The sequence below is a fragment of the Hyaena hyaena genome, unplaced genomic scaffold (genome assembly GCF_003009895.1).
Source record: "Hyaena hyaena isolate Hyena2069 unplaced genomic scaffold, ASM300989v1 scaffold_410, whole genome shotgun sequence".
NCBI classification, from domain to species: Eukaryota; Metazoa; Chordata; class Mammalia; order Carnivora; family Hyaenidae; genus Hyaena; species Hyaena hyaena.
In genome coordinates, this window is record NW_024081042.1 from 915,115 (window position 1) to 938,102 (window position 22,988).

The following is a 22,988-nucleotide window of genomic DNA, read 5'->3' on the forward strand; positions in this document are numbered from 1 at the left end:
CACCAAAAAACAGCCATGGCTTATCATAAAATTCTAGTAATTACGACAATGTTGTACCAGCTCAGGCATAGACAAAGTGACCAATGGAACAGAATAAAGAGCCAGAAACAGATCTATGCACATGTATTATATTGTTACCACACTGGATAAGAGTAGGGGTTCTAGAAGTAGACAGCCTGGGTAAGAATCCTGGCTCAGTCACTTACAGCTGTGTGACCTTGGGCAAGTGACTTAACTTCTCTGTGCCTCAGTTGTTTCATCTTTAGTTTGGGCATAATAATGATATTTACCTCTTAAAGTTGGTGTAAGGATTAATAGTTTAATATAGGTTAAGCTCCAGAATATTGTCTTACACCTGGTGAACACTGAATAAGAGTTATCATTATTATCATCACTAAAATCAATGAGGAAAAAAACAGATTAGTCAGTAAATAATGCTGGGAAAAGCAGTTAATCATATGAAAAAAGAGGGGATCCCTACTTTACATAGTAGTCCAAATAAATTCCAGTTGGATAAAGAAACTAAGTGAAAAAAGCCAAATTTTAAAATTGGGTGGAAGGGGACCTTAGTAAAGAAAACAATTTCTTAGGGAAGAAATCCTACAAATTATAAAGGAAAACAATGATTTATTTAACTACATTACAATCCTCTGACAAGAAACACCACAAATTAAAAGCTAACATATATAACAAAGCATTAGCATCTATTTATGTACATATATAAATATACTTAAGCAAAATCAGTATCTCAAAGACAAAATGTGGTCCAGGAAAACAAGTCAGAAGTGATAAAAAGAGCTGTGCATAACCATAACCAAATCTAGGAACTGCAAATGAAAACAAGACACCGTTTCATCAGAGAGCATTGGAGAGCAATTTGGCACATGTAGTGAGGTGCCCACCAAGTCTGGTTTTAGCTCTGTGCCCTACACCAGAGAAATTCTCCTGTGGTTTAGGAGATTTATGCAAGAATGTTCATGACAGCGGGTTAGTTATATGAGAAAAAGTGGAAAAACCTAAATGCTCATTCATATGAAAATAGTTTAATAGTGGCAGTCACAATGTGGAATTCTATTACATTCAAAATTAAAGACTTAAGAGTGAAATTTCTCACATGGATAAATCTCAATAGTTCACAGAAGTTGGCTGAAATTCTACAAAGTCCAAGAACATGTAAAACCTCATCATATCTTGTTATAAGCATTAAATACACATGGTGAGAACCAAATCCCTCTCTTATATCTCAAGAGGGATGGTGGGAAGGGAAGATAGAGAATTAGAGAGTTCTTAACTGTGTTTTAATTCTTTAAAAAAAAAAAAATACAAGCTAAAGCAAATACAGCATGATTTTACAAATTTGGGTGAAATGTCTATGGATATCTATTATATTTGAAATATCTCATTAAAATACCCTCAAAGAAGCTTATTATTGTGTTTGATCAGTTATAAATACGGCTAAAATGTAATTATAAGATGGTAAAATCTGAAACAGTTGAAAAAGTTAGAATATGCTCCCCAAATCCTCACTTAAAAGCTCAAATCATGGCCAACTTATCATTCATTGTCTCCAAAGTACATTTATCATTTTGGTATGTCCTTCTCTAAAAGACTCATGTGTTTTCAAGTAACTTACCAAACAATTTTCATGAGCAGCTATAGTCTCTCTTTTTGCAATGTATAGGACACTATACTCGGAGTCTTTGGGGCAGAGTGCACATGTCCTTTTTTCCATCTTTTCTGCAACCTGAAAGACACCTATAAGTAACATCCCTGATGAGAAATGGAAAAGTGGAATTTCTTGGTCTCCAAACTCCTCCACCAGTCTTAAAGTGAAAGCAGGGTGCTTGTTTTTATGAGAGATTCTCAATTCCTAGAGAGAGAGAAAAAAAATCGGGACCCAAGTGGAAAAACAGCTTATTCTGTATTTTTTTAACAGCTTAATGAAAGGAAGGACAATAATTAATGAATTCATTTGAAATGTCTAAAGATGAGGAAAACTTTGTTCAACCAGCAACCAGGGGGTGCCTGGCTGGCTCAGTCAGAAGAGGATGCGACTCTTGATCTTGGGGTTGTTAGTTTGAAACCTAGGTTGGTTGTAGAGATTACTTAAACAAATAAACAAACAAAAAAAAAAAACAGAAAAGAAACACAATTAGGAATTTAAATACAAAGCTCTGAAAACACTGCCATGCCAATACTAAGCTCTCAATAATTATTACTACTGTCATTACAAATCCAAAAGAAAACAATGATATATTCAAGAAATAGTGCTCTGCTTAACTGCCTGTAAAAAAATTTTTGGATCCTGTATCAGGCTATATTCAAAAATAAATTTTGAGTGAATTAAAGATCTAAATGAGAATGTGCTAGAATTTAAATGTACTTAAATCTAGCATTATAATAAATTAGGAGAGAAAGATACATAAAGGTAGGAAATTGATATCTTTTTAAAAAAGAAAGGAATGCAAGAAAGGAGAAGAACTAAGAGAAAGAGAGCTAGGAAGAAAAGGGAAGAATAGACAGAGAGGGAGAAAGAAGCCATCTGTTCTCAAAACCTCACTGGCATGTTGGTGAGAGTTAACCTCATCCGCTTGCTATTCATTTGGCCACAAGCATCCATTTAACAATTTATTTTTTTGCCCTTTCCAATGCTCATCCTTTTACTGATTTAGTTTTCTGTAGTAGAACACACTTCTTAATCTTCAACTTTCAGTTTTGAAACAAAGACTTATTTTATCATTTAATAGTGACAGTTTTACATTTAGATGAGATTAACCACTTAAGGAGTTCCTAAAAGTTGTTTTTGTTATTCAAAACAAAATGTCTGAAATTAGATCTTGCATTTCTCAAAATCAGAAGACAGCACTTTTTTTAAAAAGGTTTTTTATTTTATTATTTTAAATTTTAGATTGAGAGAATGCGGGCGGGAAGGGGTGGGGAGGGTAGTGGTTCAGAGGGAGAAAGAATCTCAAGCAAGCTCCATGCTCAACTCAGGAGCCCAATGCCGGAAACATGAAATCATGACCTGAGCCAAAATCTAGACTCAGATGCTCAACTGACTAAGCCACACAGCTGCCCTTTGAAGACTGCACATTGGAGCAGCATTTATCTAACAATCTTTCCCCCGCCCCATGTTTATTTATTTATTTTGAGAAAGAGAGAAGAAGAGAGAGAGAGGACAGAATATGAGTGGGGAAGGGGCAGAGAGAGACAGAGAGGATCCCAAGCAGGTTCAACCCTGTCAGTGCAGAGCCCAACGCAGGGCTCAATCCCACAAACTGTGAGATCATGACCTGAGCTGAAATCAAGAGTCAGACACTTAACTGAGTGAGCCACCCAGGCACCCCTCAAATGAGTTTCTTCTTTAATTTCTGTTTCCTGGATTTGGGTCCTAACTAGTGGGGATTAAAATCTGTAGTACCTCTGCTCCCCAACAATCAAGAAAAAGGGGTTCAGACTGAGAGAAAAACCCTCAAATGAAATGAAACGGGCTAGCTGCTTCTTTTCATTCATGTCAAACCACCACCAATTTGGGAGCACTTCTTGTAGGAGAGTCATTTTGCTGGGCACTCTAGACCGATGCTAACAGAAATGTAGTGCGAGACGCAAATGTAAGCCACAGCTAAAAAAACTTCTAGGAGCCTCGTGGGGGGAAAAAAAAAAGCATCAAGAAACAGGTGAAATTAATTTTAACAGGATTTCTTCAACCAAATATATGCAAAATATTATCCTTTCAACATTTAATTAATATGAAAATTAATTCGTTCTTTAGTACTGAGTCTTTAAACCTCAGTATACTTTGTGCTGAGTGTGTCTCAACTAAAGCCACCTTTTTAAGTGCTCATGGCCATGTTTAATGAGTGGGGAACAGCACAGCAGACACAAAAGAAACACAAAGAAACAAAATAAATAAGGAGACCAAATACCAATAAGGAAAATAAAATAGCAGAATAAATGCCACAAAGGAATGTAATTGCTGAGTGGAAAATACAATGCCTGCTATGGACCCATAGCAGTCCGTGCTCCCTTGTGGGATGGGGTGTTGTCAAGGACGTGGGCCCTGGGCGGCAGCCTGGAGACAGACAGAAAGGGGAGTGGGGGTGGGAGGGGCACTGGAGGCTACGTAGCGAAGCGGGAAAAGGCCAAGAGACAGAAAACCAGGATCCTGGAGGGGGCAGAGTCGGTACAGAGGAAGCTGGAAAAGAATTTGAGAAACAGACTGTGGAAGACTGCCAGGAAGGGTTTTTAAGCAGGGGACCAACATGATGAAAGCATTGTTTCAATCAACTAAATTTCAGTAAAAAAACAAAAACACAACGTGGGGGAAAAAGGGATATTGCAAATTTGCCAAACGAAGAGACAAAATGTAAACTTTTCTTGGTCTAAAATAATTCACATTATGGGGGGGAATAAGTTGCTTTAAGCTTGACCTCTACCCATGGAGAGAAATACTGTGCTCCTGAGTAGGAAGACTAGACATTATAATCCTGTCAGTTCTTCCTCAAACAAGTTGTAGGTTTAATGTCAACTTAAATCCCAAGAAGGTTAAAGAAGTTTATTTGGAAGAATAAATGGGCATGGATTGTGAAGGAAAGTTTGAAAAAAAAAAATAAATAAAAGGGTAATATCGAAAACCATATTATAAAGACACAACTAGGACAAAAGAGTGGATGACTACGTCAAAAGAAAGGACACAAAGTATAGAGAGAAGCAGAATATAATCTATAATTATGAACTTAACATACCATAAGGTGGTATTTACATTTCTTCTGTGGCATTGATGTCAACTCATTTTTCTATTAGTTTATTAATCACTATCTTCTTATTGATTTATGAGCCTGTTATGCATTCAGGATGACTCTTTGTTAGTCCTATATATGGTCTTTTAATTTTGTTTATAATATGGACATACAGAATGTTTAAATGTTTTATTTGATAAAATTGTATCAATCTTTTGTGGTTTCTGTGAAGGAGATATAACTTAGAAAACACCTTTATAGCTCTATTTTCTTCTAAAATTTTATTTTTTATATTAAAATATTAATGTGAAATTTACTGTATTATAAAGTATGAGATGTGGCTCTAACTTATTTTCATAGTGGTTAGCCAGTTATTTAAATCTCCTTTTCATACATTTAATTATTACATATGTTTGGGTTTGTTCACATACTTCTATTTTGTTCCATTTATCTGTCACTTCCTCTACCAATACCATACTTTATACTTTTCAATGTTTTAGAATATATTTTATATCTGACAACATAATACCCCACCCTAGATGGAAAATTAGGGAAAAAAATCTCAATATTTTATTCACCTCAGGCCCCAAATGTACTTTGATAAAGTACTATAATCTCTTTAAAAAGAACACACAAACTGGATATTAAATTTACAAAGCATAAGCTAAAAAAAAAAAAGCATCAAATTATTAGTGACAAAATCTGGAATAAAAATCCCTAATAAAATGGTAACATTTGATAGGCATGCAATGCTCCTTGTTGTATAAGAGCTAGACATTTTCGCACAGTGTTACCCCTTCCCTGTGCAAAGCCAGACTTTTGGACAGGTGCACTGTGTGGGGCTGACTGTCAAACTGTGGATACCTGAGCATGGCCTCCTGTGTTTCCTCTGCGGACTCTGCCTATCTGAGTTGCATTCCCAAGTCTGCAGGCTTCTAGGGCTGTGGCATCTGGGAATATGGTGCTGGTAGCCACACACACTGTTGCCTTCTGACCTAGAGTTTTGTCACCACCACCGGCAAAATGGGACACACAGGCTCCCCCTAATGGCTTTTTCTTGGTAAAACACCTCTTCATCATAGTTTCTTAAAAGATCTTGGCTTTTCTAACTTGTTCCTTCTTCCAGACTGAGGATGCATGTAACTCTCTGGAGTTGAGGGAGAATCACATTAGAGGCTCTTATGTAGACAGGCATCTCCCACTATCTGAATGCTGGCTATGTGTTATCCAAAACTCATGGACCAAATAAATACATTTGGATAACTGATAATCCTCACCTTCTGAATTCAGGAACTATATAGATTTAGACAGTGAGGGATAGGTGTATTATGGGAGCTGGGGAATTTTAGGGAAAAGCCCATTGGTCTCCAACTGCAGCTGACATCAAGAACATCAGCAGGGCTCCCCATGGTCCTTCTATTGTGTCCAGCAGGCCTAAGGACTCACAGAGACTGGTATGACAAGAATTCTCAAAACATGAAACTGGTAGTCAAGAAAGGTTCTACAGAATGAAGTTACAGAAAAATGACAAGCCAGGAACATATGAACTATGACTAACTCAAACCAACAGAGTGAATCTCCATCTCTCTAGGCCCAGATCTACCCAGGAAGGGATTGCTAATGTCACTGTCTCTGCAGGGATGTCAGGGGTGTCTTCCAAATGTTCTTCTTCCCAGATATGGTCTTAAAGCCCACTGGACAAGGGCAATCCAGCCAGAAGACAGAATCTGGGGTCACCAGACTAGATAGCCAAGAAACACATTTTACCAGTAAATAAGTGGATGATGGAATGAGTCACTAATCTTAAAATACCATTTACAATGCCCTTCTGTTATGATTTATGTTCTGGACTGGCAACCAATGTATGGTGCTGGCTTGGACACTTAATCCTCTTTTCTTCTTTGATCAATTTATCCTTCATTGCAGCTACGTGGGACAAGTCAGCTTTATCACTGAGACCCATGACTGCACACCTGAAATGGATAAAGACCAAAACAGAAGTAGAGTCGGCATTACCAAGAGGCTTGGTAATGGACTTGGAAAATAAATGTATTTGGGAGATCCAGAAACCATTACTGGAGATAGCTTTAGAATGTATAAACGGGGGGGGGGGGGGGGGCGGGTACCTGGGTGGTTCAGTCAGTTAAGCATCCAGCTTTGGCTCAGGTCATGATCTCATGGTTTGTGAGTTCAAGTCCAGCATCAGGTAAACTCGAGCCCTGCTTCAGGCTCCACACTGACAGTACAGACCCTGCATAGGATTCTCTCTCTCTTTGCTACTCATGGGATTCTCTCTTTCTCCTTCACTCTCTGCACCTTGCTCGCTCGTGTCCTCTTTCTCAAAAAAAAAAAAAAAAAAAAGTATAAACAGGAATAAGAATGGGTGTGTTGTGGGAGAGAAGTAGGATGTTCAGTGGACTTCTTTAGGATATCTATCTCACAATTATACCCAGGGATGACCCTCAGCAGGCATATTTGTACTGTGTGACTCCATTTCCCTAGGCACAGCTGACAGTCCCAGAGGACCTGCCTGCCCTACACTCAGATACACAGAATTCCGAACACAAGACTTTAGTTCAGACTGGGCTGGCTTCCCTCCTGTGAAAGACTTTTTCCATCACCAACAGAACAGAACCCAAGCTCCTCAGTGGTACATACAGGACAATCATTTCTTCAACAAATTCTTAGTAAGAACCTATTAGGCACTACAGGTAAAACAGACGAGATGAGAGTTTCATGGAACTTACATTCTGGTAGTAGAGACAGGTGAGTATTTTTTTTCCTGCTAGTGTAAGTGTTATGAAAAAAACAGCAGGGAAAGGAAGCAGAGTCATGAGGGCGGTGAGGTGTTCTCTCAACTAGGATGGGCAGACAACACTATGGAGGATATGCTTGAGAGAGACTCGAATATGGTGGGGAAGTGAGAAATATGATGCAAACAGAAAGACCCTGAGGCAGGGAAAGATTTGGAGGCTTGGAGGACCCACAAGTCAGTGAGAGGTTGCAGAGTCATCAAGATGGGCAGGGATGAGATCAGATCACGACTTGGGCTACACTGTAGGCCACAGTAAGAGATTATTCTGAAGATAATGAGAGACTGATGAAGGGCTCTGTGTAAGAGAATCACATTTGCTTTTTGTTTTTTTAAGATCATTTTGGCTGTTGTGCATGCTTGTCTGTATGAGAGGTTACAGTAGGAGTCCAGGCAGGAGATGATGGCGGATTGGGCTTGGATAGTAGGGAAGGAGAGAAGCGGTTATTAGGCTCAAGATCTATTCTGAAAACAGAACTGACTGGTCTGACTAATGCATTACATGTGAGGTGAGGAAGAAAGAGAAGCATTGAGGGCAGTGCTAAGGGTTTTGTCTGAGTAAATGGATGAATGGAATGCTGGTGGTTGAACGGGGTTTGGAATATGTGGCTATAGGCAGGGGAACAAAAATATATTCCCTTTGGGATATATTCAGTTTGAAATCATTCTAAGCATTGATGAGGTTGGTTATACAAATCTGGAGTTTGGGGGAAATGTCAGGATGGATCATCTCTAGTAACATTCCAGAGGTAACATGAGCTAAATGAAAATATTCAACTGCTTGGTTTAGGATTGCCATGTGATGTTTTGAGGCTGGTGCCTTTTCGTGTCATCACCTCTGTATGGGCACCCTTTCAACCTTTGTACCTCTGGTTGCTTCTTGCCATTTAAAACTAAGGGCATCCTTGCCTCCATAAAGCTCTCCTTGAACATCAGGTTGAGTTAGAAACCTCTCATTTGGGCCTCTGTGGTTCTTACATACCTGCAAGTTGCCTATTCGATTCTCTAAGGCAGGGTCCGTTTAACTCATCTCTGTATTCCTAAGATCTAGCCCATAGCCTGGCAAGAGCTCCACAAAGTTTAAGTGAAGGGACGGCGCAGACTCACAGACCGTTGCCTCATTCACAGAGAGGGCCGCTGAGAATTTGAACTACTGAATGAAAAGGACGAGATGGTTCCAAAGGGTCACATTCTCTGCAAGTACGTTCCCAACTGCTTCCTAAGACCCAGCTGGCCACTTCTCTTCAGGAAGGGGTACACCTCTTGCCTGCTTCTCCTCTGGTAACACTGTTTTACAGGTGGGTGGAGCCGCACGTGGAGAGTAAACCCACCAGAGTTTATGTCAGTCTCCTGATGCCTCCATTCCCAGTGGAGTAGGACAGTAGCAATGGGCTGTCCATCACTAGTGCGAGAAGAAAGCAGAAGACACAACTCTCACACGTGAAGCTCCGGGGCAGAGGTCTGCGAGGGCCCGCGGAACTGCCACCAGGGCTGCTGGAGGTGAATGCAGACAAGTTCGGCAAGTTCGACAAGATCGCCAGCCCCGCCTGAGGAGCTAGGATGTGGATCCGAGGCCCCCAAGCGGCAGCGAGCAGGCCCTGGGCCCCGCCCTGTGATTGCGGGACCCTGAACTCTCGCCACCCCCATCCTCGAGCGTTAGCGCGGGCGGCGCGGGCGCAGTACTCACCGGTGGGGTGGGGGAGCTGGTCCGGCACATCCTTGGCCGAGGAAGACAACGCTTGGTTCATGGCTGCACCCTCCGTGGCTGCCCAAAGGCTGCGCGACTCGCCTGCACTTCCGGAAGTTCACAGGCTGCTGCAGTTTCGTTTTCGTAAAAGCTGTGATGACCGAGTTCCCCTGCCCAGGGGGGAGGTTCTGAGCCAGAGACGTACGGTTCGAAGACGTAGTTTTCATTCAAATAGGAGCTCGCATCTTACCAGATCCAGTCTGAATTTTAACTTTTTTTTTTTTTTTTTTAAAACTTGCAGGCATTCCCCACCCTCTTCAGATTGGGAGGAAAGATGACCAAAACCCCTGAGATCAGCTGGAGAAGTGATTGCTCTTATGTTACTTTAAAAAATTGTGTAACACCAAGTTTGGCCTAAATAGGTATGTCATAAACGTAGGCAGAATTAACAGACTGTTATTCCAGTTGCAAGTCGCAAGTCTTTATTTAGCACCCATTGGGTACACAGCACCATACAAGACGAGGTTTTCAGTGCATGTAACAAATATACATGTAGAGAACACAAATGCATATAAATTACAGACAAAAAAAAAGTTCTGGAAAAGCAGCATATAATGGTGGTTTGCTGAGGAATTAAAGGAAAGTTTAGAAGTCTTGCATTTTGAAGTTTAAAGAGAAGAAAGGCAAAATAGGGGACAGCAGAAAAACGGTACTTAAAAAGATAACTTGGATAGTCTTAACAAATACAGAAAAGGATTACAGAAGAATGGGGCTCAAAGAGAAGAGCAGACTCTGGCAGCCAAGTTTTTGCCCTTAAATCAGGAGGATACACAAGTATTCCTTGAAAAGCCAAAAACAAAGTCCAAAAGAGACCATTAGAGACTGACAACTCAGCTACATCATGGTGTGGCACTTGAAGAGTCCCTTTCCCCACTCTCAGTTCATAATCTCAGCCTTTTTAAGTGTTCTACTCTTGAGTATGAGCAGACTGCCAAGATCACCAACTGAGGAAAGTCTATAACATGAAAGACAAAGACCAATGGAAACATACAGGGAAAACAAACCTTTGAGGTCACAAAATATGTAGGAAGAATATAGATATGAATGTGTGTGTGCACACACTTAAACCTATATACATGATATTTTCAAGAAGATACTGCAACCATGAACCAAAAATAGGATACTATTAAAGAAAAATTCAGGGAAGAGAGCTCTAGAAATTAAAACTATGAGACCGGAAAAACAAAGCATAATAAACACATTGGAAGATTCAAACTGAGGAAATCTTCCGGAAAGTACATGCAGACAGCTGAAAATAAAAAGAAAATTTGGGGTGCCTGGCTGGCTCAGTTGGAAGAGCATGTGACTCTTGGTCGTAAGTTTGAGCCCCACACTGGGTATAGGGATTACTTAAGTAAATTTTTAAAAATGCAACTCTTAAAAAGAGAAAATTAGAAGAGAGCCAATCTTGGAGGTCTAATATCTAAATAACAAGAATTCTAGAAATAAAGAACAGATTAAGAATCATTAAAGAAATGGTTCAAGATAATTTCCCTGAACTGATGGACATAGTTTTCAGCTTGAAGGATCCTATCAAGCACTCATGATGAAAGATGAAAATGGACTTCACCAGAAAGGAACACTGGGACAAAGATAATTCTATCAACTTCAAGGAGATTTTATATATATATATATTTATATAAATATATAAATATATTTATATAAATATATAGTATATATATATAATTTATATATATAAAATAAGGAACAAAATGACATCTGACTTCAGTAGTCCCCCTAGAAGCCAGAAAGGAGACCATTTTCAGACTTCATAGCAGCAGTACTGAAGGCTAGCAGCTGCCTTCAATATTGTATATGGAGGCTACTCAAGAATTCTATACCCTGATGAAATAGGGATCAAGTATATGGGTAAAATAACATAATCAAACATTCAAGGTCTCAAAGTATTTGCCTCTCAATTCTCCTTTTCAAAAGCAACTAGGAAGGATATACTGTCCTTCACCAATATGTGGGAACAAACCAAGGAAAAGGGAAATAATGAAATTTAACTGGAAATAGCTCTGACATAGACAAAGGGAATGTCTAGGACACTGATGGAAGATGAGAGCTGTGAAGCAGATCAAGACGTCAGGATTTCTGCACAAAAATATTTTCCATACTAATTAAGTGTCTTCACTTTCAGTGTATTACCTGAAAATCTTTACTGTGAATAAACACACTTAACTTTCCTCATCTGTCTGCAGGCTGTTTGTTGGGTTATAACTTTTTGCTCCTCTTCGTAGATCCTAGGTTTCCCACTCCATAAAACAATTTCAAGTTAAATTTTCATCTAGTTCACTATTTTTAAGAAATTAAATTGGGTCCAAACTTTGAATAGGTTTTTTAAATGTTTATTTATTTTTGAGAGAGAGAGAGAGAGAGATGCAAACTGGGGAGGGGCAGAGAGAAAAGGAGACAGAGGATCCCAAGCAGGCTCACAGCACAGAGCCTGATGCGAACTAAGCGTGAGATCACAACCTGAGCCAAAGCCGGATGCTAAATGGACTGATCCACCTAGGTGCCCCAAACTTCAAACAGGTTATTTGAACAGTAACCAAACTAAATCCAGATTCAAGTACAGAAGAAAAGAAAAGAAAAAAAGACATAAAACCTCTCAAAAGCCAGAACTACTTTTAATTACTTCTTTTTGAGCTGGTATTCCTATTCTGGTTCCAAGGGGGAAGTTCCTGGCAGCCAAATGTACATCTTTGTATGGGTAAAATTAGTTTTGACTCTTGGAGATTCCCAGTCCTCTTTCTGCTCCATGATCAGGGCTGGGTAACCCATAGCAGAGTAACTCCCTTTTTCTCAACAAAATCAATTTGCACATCATACACAGGAGAATCCAAGAAGCTGTTCCAGACTTTACAGCTGGGTAGAACTGCCTTGTTTTGTTGGTTTTTTTTTTAAAGTGAAATTCTTGTCCAGCACAATCCCTTCTGGCCTAAATAAGCTAAGTCTCATTAGTTTTTAAGTTTTGTTTTTCTTCTGGCTTTCCTCTACCTAGAAAAAAATATTCCAATTCCTCCAGGTTTTTATTCCTTTTTTCTTGTCTGTTTTTGTACTGGAGGAGTAAAAAGAATCTATGGAAAAGAAGTTTCATCTCAAAGTTTGTCAGAATCTTCCCAACAGGAGAGCTTTTAGCACTCAAATGGTTTGATGGGACAGAGTTGCAAGGAGCCAGACAGAGCTTCTCCAACTAGTGTTAAAATATTGGAAGTAATATGTATAGAGTCAGTTCTTACATATTCCACAGGTTCTGTTGTCCACCTTATAGCTTATAATGGTAAATTATTTGCCAAGAATTAAACATAAATTTTGTAGGCAACGGTGTGAAATTTAGCCTTTTGAGGGCATAAACTCAAAGATAATAATCACAAAAGTAAATATGAACAACTGAATTCTATTGTGACATTTGTTTCTCTTAATATATAGATTACAAATAAGTTACAAACTGTATAATGGTATTTCATATAAAATATACACTTCCATCCCACTCATGTAAAGTTGAACAGCAGAAAGAATAAAGAGATAGCCTATGCGTATGAAAATGTCCTTATTTTGTTCCTAGCATTTTAAGCCACACAAATTCCTCTACAAGGGTCAACTGAGAAGAATGCTCTTGATGGATCACAACCTAAGTTAATTCCACTGATGACTCAAAGTTCTCTTGCATGGCTCTAACTGCAGTGTGATAAGCTCATTTCTTCAACAGGTATTAGCTACAGGTTTATAATATTTTCTTTCTACACTTATTAACCCCACACTGGCAGAGGATTTCTTTCTCAGGCATAGTCCCAGCTTCATACCCATAATCCCATGTTAGTTCTGTTCTTGCTTTCACATACCTAGAAAGTAGAAATGAAAAAGTAAACATAAATTACTCTGAGTAACTACCAAATGAACCTGATTATATCAATTTCTTAGTAACATTACAAAAAATCTTCAACCACCATCTACCAGTTAGGAATGCTCTTTTATTAAGAATAATCATTTGAGGTTTTTTTTTCTTAAAGATTTTTAAAAATTTATTTATTGAGTGTGTGCAAGTGGGGGAGGGGAAACACAGAATTCCAAGCAGGCTCTACACTGTCAGGGCAAAGCCTGATGAGGGGCTCAAACTCATGAGCTGTGAGATCATGACCTGAGCCGAAGTCAAGACACTTAAATGACTGAACCACCAAGGCACCTTAATCATTTGAGTTTTATTTCAAATCTACTAACATCCTAAGTAAGAAGAAACTTGCAATATCTGAGAAAGGAAGTGTTTTGCAAACAGTGGAACCTAGTGACATGAGGAGATCTTTGGTATGAGGCCTGTGGTGTTGATAGCTGGGGGCAGTTCTGACTTAAAGAAGATGTAGTATTCCATAACACTTATTCCCTGAATTGAACTGGGCAGGACGTGCCATCCTCAGCCCTTTTAGGCATTAATTCTCAAAAGAAATAAGAGCTGAAATTTTAGGTAAAATTTTATTGACTAGGAACAGTTTGGGATAAATGAATATACTAGGGTACCAGATATTAGGGCCTGTAGCACATATTTTCTTTTTATATATGTTTTTTTCTATTGTTATATTTTACATTTCTTTTTAAAACATTTTTTAATGTTTTATTTGTTTCTGGGGGGGGGGCGCAGCGTGAGCAGGGGTGGGTCAGAGAGAGATATACAGAATCTGAAGCCGACTCCAGGCTCTGAGCTAGGTGTCAGCACAGAGCCCGATGTGGGGCTCAAACCCACGAACCGTGGGATCATGACCTGAGCTGAAGTTGGATGCTTAACTGACTGAACCACCCAGGCGCCCCTGTAATTTACAATTTCAAAATTAAATCACATAAAAGAAATTTCAAACCTGTTGGTGAAGAACGCCACCAATGGAAAATTCCTGTCACGTGTTTCTACAAAAACATTCTGTACCAAAAGATTTGGGCAACAACTATGCTGTTAAAATAAATAAACACAGAGGTTACATATAGTAGAGTTTGATATCTTGTTTTTGAAGCATTAGAATATCATTCCATTTCTCGTACATTTTATTTTTCTTTCTCTGTTTTTGCTAACATGTAAAGTATCAGGGATTGTAATTTTGTTAATTATTAGGAACCCAACTGGAAAAGGTCTAACATTCTTATCTTGCTGGTAGAAATGCAAAATGGTACAAACTTCTATAGAAGATAATTTGTCAATTTTATCATCATTATAAATGTATTTATTCTTTGATTCAGCAATCCCTTATCTGGGAGTGTATCCTACAGGTACATCTGTACATGTATCTATGGGTAAGATTATTCACTGAGCATTGTTTTTAATAGTAAAAGTTTAGAAACCCAAATGTCTTATCTAAAGAGGATTGGTTACAAAATAAACTTTGATATATTCATACAATGGAATCCTATGCAGCTATAAATAAAAACAAAGAGAAGCTCTGTGTACTGATATAGAAAGCTCTCCAGAGTATATTGTCAATTAAAAAAACAAGGCATAGGACGGTGAATATAATATGCTATCTGCTATGTAAGAAAGGGGGAAAATAAGAATATTTATATTTACTTGTATTTCCATAAAAAAACACCATAAGAATACATAAGAAAGTAATAAAAATGATTTTACCATATAGAGGGTAGAGTAGTGACAAGATGAAATGAATGGAGGCATAGTTACTATTTAGGGTTGTTTTTTTTTTTAAACAGGACAATAAAAGGCTAATACAAAGAATGTATGTGACCTGAGTTTTACATCAGCATCAAACAGACCCTCTGGAAAGGGAACATATATAAGCAATTGATGTCTCTGCTGAACACAACCATTAGTTATCCTTGTTTAAGACTTCTAACATGATGTTACTTTCTCTGATAATCACCATTCCAATACTGTTCTATTGCCCACTAGCTCCATCTCCACACATTCGTCTATTACCAGATTCACAAAGAAACCAAATCCTAGCAATTATACTTGAACATGTCTGCCACCATTCAATTCCAGTGACAACTTCCTGTCCACATTTTTTCATTTGGGCCAGTAAACTTAGCTCATGGTGCCTACATGCAGGCTCAGAGTTACCCTGAAACAGAATTCTGTTTGGCTGTATGTATGTATTCTGTATGTCTTTTTATTTTATTTATTCATATATTCATTTTAATTTTATTTCCATTTTAAAATCACAAACGTATTTTTTTAAGTTTCATTATTTATTTTGAGAGAGAGAGAACAAGCACAAGCAGGGTAAGAGAAGAGAGAGAAGGAGACAGAGAGACAGAGAGACAGAGAGAGAGACAGAGAGAGAGAGAGAGAGAGAGAGAGAGAGAGAGAGAAAGCGCATCCCAAGCAGGCTCCACACACTGCACTGAGCCCAACCATGAGATCATGACCTGAGACGAAGTCAAGAGTCAGATGCTCACTCAACTAAGTGAGCCATCCAAGTGTCCCACAAATGTATCTTCTATATATATTAAAAAAAAAAAAAGGAAGCAAGACAGGCAGATTAATTCTATTTTTCCAAAACAAGAGGGACTTGGGTGGTGTGCTGATTGGGAGAGGTAAAATCAACCATATGGTTCTGGTGCAGCCACTTTCAACATAGCTGACAGGAAATAAAGCCATGACAGTCCTTTGTTGGGGATCCTTCTTCAGTGGCTCCCTAGGTATGTTTAATGGCATCTGACATGTTTGGCAATAGTAGAGAACAGCAACTGGGGACAGAGGAAGAGAGGGAAGGATTCCGTTCCTTGTTAACCAAGTATTCTAACTAGGTGAAAAAGAAACAAGTCAAATAAACAGATCACCTACCAAGGAAAAAGCTGTTTGGTTTTTGTTCTTGTTAAAAAAAATTTTTTTTAAATGTTTACTTATTTTTGAGAGAGAAAGAAAGAGAGGGAAAGAGAGAGAGGGAAGGAGACCGGGGGAGGGAGGGGCAGAGAGAGAAGGAGACACAGCATCTGAACAGACTCTAGGCTCTGAGCTGTCAGCACAGAGCCTGATGCAGGCTTGAACTCATGAACTGTGAGATCATGATCTGAGCTGAAGTCAGACACTAAATGGACTGAGCCACCCAGGTGCCCCAAAAGCTGTTTGTTAAAGATTTTCTAACTTCAGGTTGGGAGGGGGCAGTCCCATAGGACAGACAGGTATTAAGGAGGGCACTTGTGATGACCACTGGGTACTGTAGGTAAGTGATGAATCACTCACTAAATTCTATACCTGAAACTAATATTGCACTGTATGTTAACTGGAATTTAAATAAAAACTTGAAAAAGAAAAAAGATTTTCTGATTTCAGAATCTTACTCTCTTTTGATGGCAGGTCAATTACATATGACTGCACATAAATTTCAAACCATGCAAAGAAGCATAGAAAAGAAGTTGCTCAGAAATGTGAACATCAGCCCATATACTCACATTAAGGAAGCGGCCCACATTTCCTTCTTTTGTGGCATCCAATAAAAACACATTTCCTTTATTGAACTTCTTTGGAGAATCAGGTGAAGTATTCTTGGTTTCCCTTAGGAGCTCTTTATCACAAAAGACCTGCTGGTGTTTATATGCTGGAGATCTTTCTTCTTGGGGCTTCTGAATTTGAGCCTTGAACTCCTTTATAATATTCTGATTATCCAATGGGGTTGCTTGATCACATCTGCCCCCTGATGGTGTTTCTTCTCTACATTTAGTTATATCTATCACATCTGATTCAATCAGCAGACTGTCTTCAGAGTCTTTAACTAGGTAGGAGCTTGAATCCTCTAATAAACATTTTACAAGGAAGTGTCAGCAAATATACTTAGCTGAGCAACAGTCCTGAGATTAACATACTAATTAAATGCTAGTTGCTTTAATGATCTCTATTACAATATATGAAGATAGACAGTACTCCAATTTTACAAATGAAAACTTTGAGCCTCTGAGAGGGTAAGAGATTCACCTGACCTGCAATAACAATGAGAAGTGGGATAAAAAAACCCAAAACCTTCTCAAATATTTGAGACATGTCTAGCTCCAAGTTTTCCTTCTTTATACTATCTTTTTATGAATGTACTGGTTGCCTCCTGTTACTACTACTATATTTAATCTCTACTCCTCATAAACTGACTTACTTCTCTTCAACCCTGGAATATGCATTTCCATATATTCTAAACACCTGTAACAGAGTGGTGTTTAGGGAGTACTCTAGGCCTGTAGGACAACAATGAAGCCTGAGAAGACCTGCTGGCATTACCTTCTACAAATCCCAAGAGCAATAACTGTATTGCTGAGGGTTCTGCTATGTAACCATTCAATATTTACAAATTTATAAACAATAATACCTTAGAGTAAGATAAACTGCCTTAATCATTTTTTTAATCCAGTAACAGAAATATTTTTTTAGAATATTCAAAAGTATGAATCCTTGTCAACGGAATAAATAAAATTATTTGTTTTTAAAAAGTCACTTGTGTCACCTAATTTAGTGGCACAAAGAAAGAGTGCTTCTCTCAACGGTTTTGAGTTAATCATTCCTGTTACTGGCTGCTGTTCCCACATGTTCTTTTTTTTTTTTTTTTCCTGAGAGAGAGAGAGAGACAGCTTGAGCAGAGGAGGGTCAGAGACAGAGGGAGACACAGAATCTGAAACAGGCTCCAGGCTCTGAGCTAGCTGTCAGCACAGAGCCCAACATGGGGCTCGAACCCACAAACCATGAGATCATGACCTGAGCCAAAGTCGGACGCTTAACTGAGCCACCCAGGCGCCCCCCCACATGTTCTTATATTTTAATCATAGGTTCCATGTGAACCATAACAGTATATAACTGATTTTTATAGTGGCTGCTATGTATAAACATTAGAGCAATCAATGAAAATAACAAAAGAACCAAAGAAATAGTACTCATTATGGCTCACAGGCATTACGTGGTGAAGGAATTCAGAATATGTCATCACAAAATATGCTTCTTTGACATAAGATTATTTTACACTAAGAGCAATAAGTAGCATATGCAGGAAAAGGTCATTTCTTTCCCCTTATCTATTTAAAAGCAGTACAAAATGTACAAAGGTATCCTTCCTTCTACCAGGAAAGACAAAAGTTAGTGACAAAGACAACTTTACAAACTACTCTTTATCCACTATTTTTTTCTCATATATTTACCTTCCCACAACTTGCTGCCACTAGAGCTCAAGGTCCTTTTCCTTTATCTTGACACCCTTCTAAAAATTTATTGTTGTTGTTTTTTGAGGGGCAGGGGAGGGAGAAAACACAACCAGGGGAGGGACAGAGAGAGAGAGAGAATCTTAAGCAGGTTTCATGTCCAGCGTGGAGCCCATTGTGGGGTTTGGTCTCACAACCATGAGATAGATCATGCCTGAGTGAAAATCAAGAGTCAGACACTTAACTGACTGAACCACCCAGACACCCCTAAACATTTACTGTTCTTCAGCTAAGATGCTAAATAAGCCGGAGTTTTAAGCTACTTCTTTGTTACTGCCAGGTGTTCTATGGGTGATACACATGGTAATAGTGATACATGGCAATACATTTCTGCTTATTTTTCTCTTGTCAATCTAATTTATAAGGCCCCACCCAGCTAACCTAAAATGGGTAGAAGAGATTTTCCTCCCCTTCAATGATGAAATAACTATAATACATAAATGTCCTTTGTGATAGACCTTTTCTGTCAAGCAGCTGCCTTGTTCCTTACTCCCAATCTCAATCCTTTAAGACCAGGTAAAGAGTTTGGGATACAGATGCAAGAAAGCTCAAGGAGAGAAGAGGCTGGTTATTCAAAACAGGTCATCTTTCAGCAGTATCTCCCCCCCACCCCCCCATTAGGGAGATAGTACAATGCAAAAGTACTAAAATCCAGGTTTGTCAAGTTGTAACAAGAAACCCAGCAAGATTGGTAACACTGAAAGACAAGCGCTCAGAATAGCAATATTTTTGCTTTTTCCTGAGCATCTCTGCAGCAGTGTTGGCTGGAATACTGTAAAATGATGTATCTTTATTTTTAAAGAGTTAGGAAATGGCTGCTTTGGACAGTGTTTCCAAAACCACAGATAACACAGTAGACTATGTAATTCAGGGTTGTCTCTACCCTACTTCTTCCCGCCATACCTCAGATCACTATTGGCATACAGACCAGGGGTTGGCAAACTTCTACTGCAAGGGGCCAAACAGTAAGTATTTTAGGCTTTGTGGGCCATACAGGCTCTGTTTTGACTATTCACCAATGTTGAGAGAAGTCATCAGAGACAATATATAACTTAATGAGTGTGGCTATGCTCCAAGAGAAGTTTTTATGGACTCCAAAACTATAATTCCATATAATTTCTGAGTGTCACAACATATTTTCCTCTTCTCATTTTTTTCCAGTTATTTAAAAATGCAAAAGTTATGTTAGTTCATGGGCCATAACAGCCATAAACAGATGGTGGGCCAGATTTTGTCCATAAATTGTAGTTTGCCAAACTCTGATCTAGACAAGATAACTTTTATAATGAATGCACTTGTTTAAGTCTGAGAAAATGAGCCACAGGTATTGAGCAAGACAGACAAAAAGGCAGAAGAGGCAGGCAATCACAGAGTGAAACAAAGCCTACTTTTCACTTCTCTGGCTTTGGAGTTCAGATGTACTTGGGTTGGTTTAAATCCATCATCTTCTGAGGTGACAGACTCTGAGGAAGTAAATCCCTTAAAAGAGAACAGGAAAGATGTCTTTACTTTCTAAGTCAGGAAAAGGAATTTAATTTAGAAGTTAGCCTACTTTCATCAAGTGTCAGTCTTCATAGGCTGTAGCTACCAGGTTAGTTTTGAAAGCCTCTAAGCTGATATTGTAAGGAAATCTCTAGAGTGACAGCCCTTTTTTGGCTGTGTTCTGCTTCTAGGCACTTTAGTAAACCACAGCTATAAAGGCTTTATCAAGACTGTCAAGACAGTCTTTAGGCATTAAAATTCAAAATAAAATTCAAATTCATCCATCTGTGTCCCTCAATTCTCATACCAGATTTGGCTTCAACTGTAAGATGTACAAAGATAAAAACACACTTTAGCTAGTTTTTACTTCAATGAGAAGGTTAAGGGTATTGCCTATCTTTATGAGCTATAGACACTGCAATCACTTTATATAGTAATAACTTTTAAAAAGGGCATATACTTAACACCATGCTTGGCACTCAACCAACTGTTCAGTAAATGTTGACTATTATTATTATTAAAGTTAAATGGTCAACATTTATTGAGCACGTGGGTGTCAGACATTGTGCTACACAAAGTATCTGATGTTTACCTCATTTAATCCTCTTAACTCTGAGATAGACACTATTATCTTCATTTTACAGATAAAGGAATGTAGACTTGGAGATAGCACCCAGGGAGTAAGAAACAAAGCTGGAGGTCAATCCCAGGTCCAAGTGGCCTGATGGCCCAACTTTTTCATAATTTTGTGATCCTGAAGAGGTATTTACTGTACATTATGAGGGCAGAGGATAAATATTTGCACACCACCTAGAGCAGAGTTTTTACTTTTCATCAGCCAGCCCTACTGTGAACTACCATTATGTCTTCCTCTGTTCTTTTTGCTGCATCTTTCTTTGCTTCCAGGTTATAGTCTCTGACTTATTCTTCTCAGTACAGACTGAAAAGTGTATCTTTAGAGGCTATCATGTAAAATGCTCTTTCTGGATGATTCTTTTATTAGGCTGTGCCTCTTCTTTCTCTTACATCTTACAACCTTATCTCCTAAAACTACATAACTGCATCTTTTTTCTTATTATGTATCACTAACAATTCTGGAACACTTTAGCTTTTCCTATAAATTCTCAGAACTGGATAGCTCACAGTCTCAGTGAAATACATTGTCAGATCATGACCAATACTCTCCTTATGTATCTAAGTTGGGAACATGCCAATCAACCATGGAGGACACTAATAAAGCATGCTTCTAACATTTCAAGAGTATACCCATTCAAAAACAATAAAAGAAATCCTACATATTATTAATATTAAATAAGACAAACAACTGGAACTAAGTGCCCCATCTACATTTTGCAGTTTTTACCATCTTTTTCCCATTGCATTGAGTAATGGCTGTCTTCGCTTTAGGACTTCTAATGACTGAATGATACTGAATTCTTGAAATATTGTTACATTTCATTTCTCTGAAAAGGAAAAAAAAAAGTTATTCTATATGTCACTAAAAATTATCTTTATTGGACCTTGAAATACAGATATCACTGTTACATAAGTATCCATTAAAAATTAATCTCCTAACATCTATGTATAGCCCTCACTAAAGAATATATTTAAAAAAATTTTTTAATGTTTTGTTTATTTCTGAGAGAAAGAAGAGACACAGCGTGAGCAGGGGAGGATAAGAGAAAGAGGGAGAAACAAAATCCGAAGCAGACTCTGAGCTAGCTGTCAGCACAGAGCCCGATGTAGGGCTCGAACACACGAACCACGAGATCATGACCTGAGCCGAAGTCGTACGTTTAACCGACTGAGCCACCCAGGCATGCCATATTTTAAAGTCAATAATTTTTGAAGTATGTTAAAAAAGATAATCCAGGGGTGCCTGGGTGGCTCAGTCGGTTAAGCGTCTGGCTTCAGCTCAGGTCATGATCTCACGGTTCGTGGGTTCGAGCACCACATCGGGCTCTGTGCTGACAACTAGCTCAGAGCCTGGAGCCTGCTTCAGATTCTGTGTCTCCCTCTCTCTCTGACCCTCCCCTGCTCATGCTGTCTCTCTCTCTCTCTCAAAAATAAATATTAAAAAAAAAAGGATAATCCATCCTGCTTCACACATAAGATGGGAGACAATAAAAGGACTGTAAAAGTTATGACATCCATAAAGACTCTGATTAAAATCATACATTTTTTAAAGGTAAAGCTCCAAAAATAGAACACGGAGGGAAAAAAAAGTCTATTGGCTAGATTTTAAAATCTAAGTGTTCTAGATTTTTCTGTGTTAGACTTATAACCGTGAAGCAAGCTGATATACAGGAGATACACAGGAGTAGGGGGTAAAGTAAGAAACAAAGAGAACCACTCTTAATCAATAATACAGATCAATCTTGACTGGGTTCCTAAGATCATACTTACGTAACAGGCTCTTTTAAATTATTTTTGAATGTAGGTGGACACTCCTCAGTCTCAGCACTTCTATGTGTTTCCAGGTCCAATGGGATAACTTCAACCTCACAATCTGAGACTTCTAGTTTCCTCTTTTTTGAAAACATATTTTTCATAATATTCTCTTCTTTTCCATTTTCATTAGTAGCATCAGGTTTCTCAGTGTTAGATCTGCTTAGTAATCTTCCTAAAAGAAAAAAGTAAGGATTTAATGAGACAGAAGATAATATAATTGCCAAGCAACAAAAAAAGCATTTCTATTCTGCTCCATTACTAAAGAAACCTGTGAGGAGCGCCTGGGTGGGTCAGTCGGTTGAGCATCCGACTTCGGCTCAGGTCATGATCTCAAGTTTCTTGGGTTTGAGCCCCGCATCAGGATCGTGGTGACAGCTAGCTCAGAGCCTGGAGCCTGTTTCAGATTCTGTGTCACCCTCTCTGTCTGACCCTCCCCTGCTCACGCTGTCTCTCTCTCTCAGAAATAAATTTTAAAAAAACATTAAAAAAGAGGGGCGCCTGGGTGGCTTAGTCGGTTAAGCGTCCGACTTTCGCTTAGGTCATGATCTCGCGGTTCGTGGGTTCGAGCCCCGCGTCGGGC

General features: G+C 38.7%; 1 protein-coding gene and 1 pseudogene across 5 annotated transcripts in view; both read right to left on the bottom strand.

The window, feature by feature from the left end:
- The window catches only part of LOC120245213 (histone-lysine N-methyltransferase SETDB2-like), a 94,367-nt gene that overhangs the window by 20,002 nt on the left and 51,377 nt on the right, over positions 1-22,988 (bottom strand). For 3 of the 5 annotated variants that reach the window (XM_039252164.1, XM_039252163.1, XM_039252162.1), the window contains 6 exons: positions 22,364-22,580; positions 21,321-21,420; positions 19,864-19,954; positions 16,694-17,034; positions 14,152-14,240; positions 11,758-13,146 (listed from right to left, as the gene is read on the bottom strand). In XM_039252164.1, the coding sequence (XP_039108095.1) occupies positions 13,029-13,146; positions 14,152-14,240; positions 16,694-17,034; positions 19,864-19,954; positions 21,321-21,420; positions 22,364-22,580 (956 nt within the window). In that variant the 3' untranslated portion in view covers positions 11,758-13,028. Of the gene's footprint in view, positions 1-1,633; positions 1,756-9,238; positions 9,350-11,757; positions 13,147-14,151; positions 14,241-16,693; positions 17,035-19,863; positions 19,955-21,320; positions 21,421-22,363; positions 22,581-22,988 lie in introns of those variants that run through there. The other 2 variants (XM_039252166.1, XM_039252165.1) reach the window with 2 other exon arrangements.
- LOC120245214 lies at positions 14,866-15,332 on the bottom strand (annotated as a pseudogene).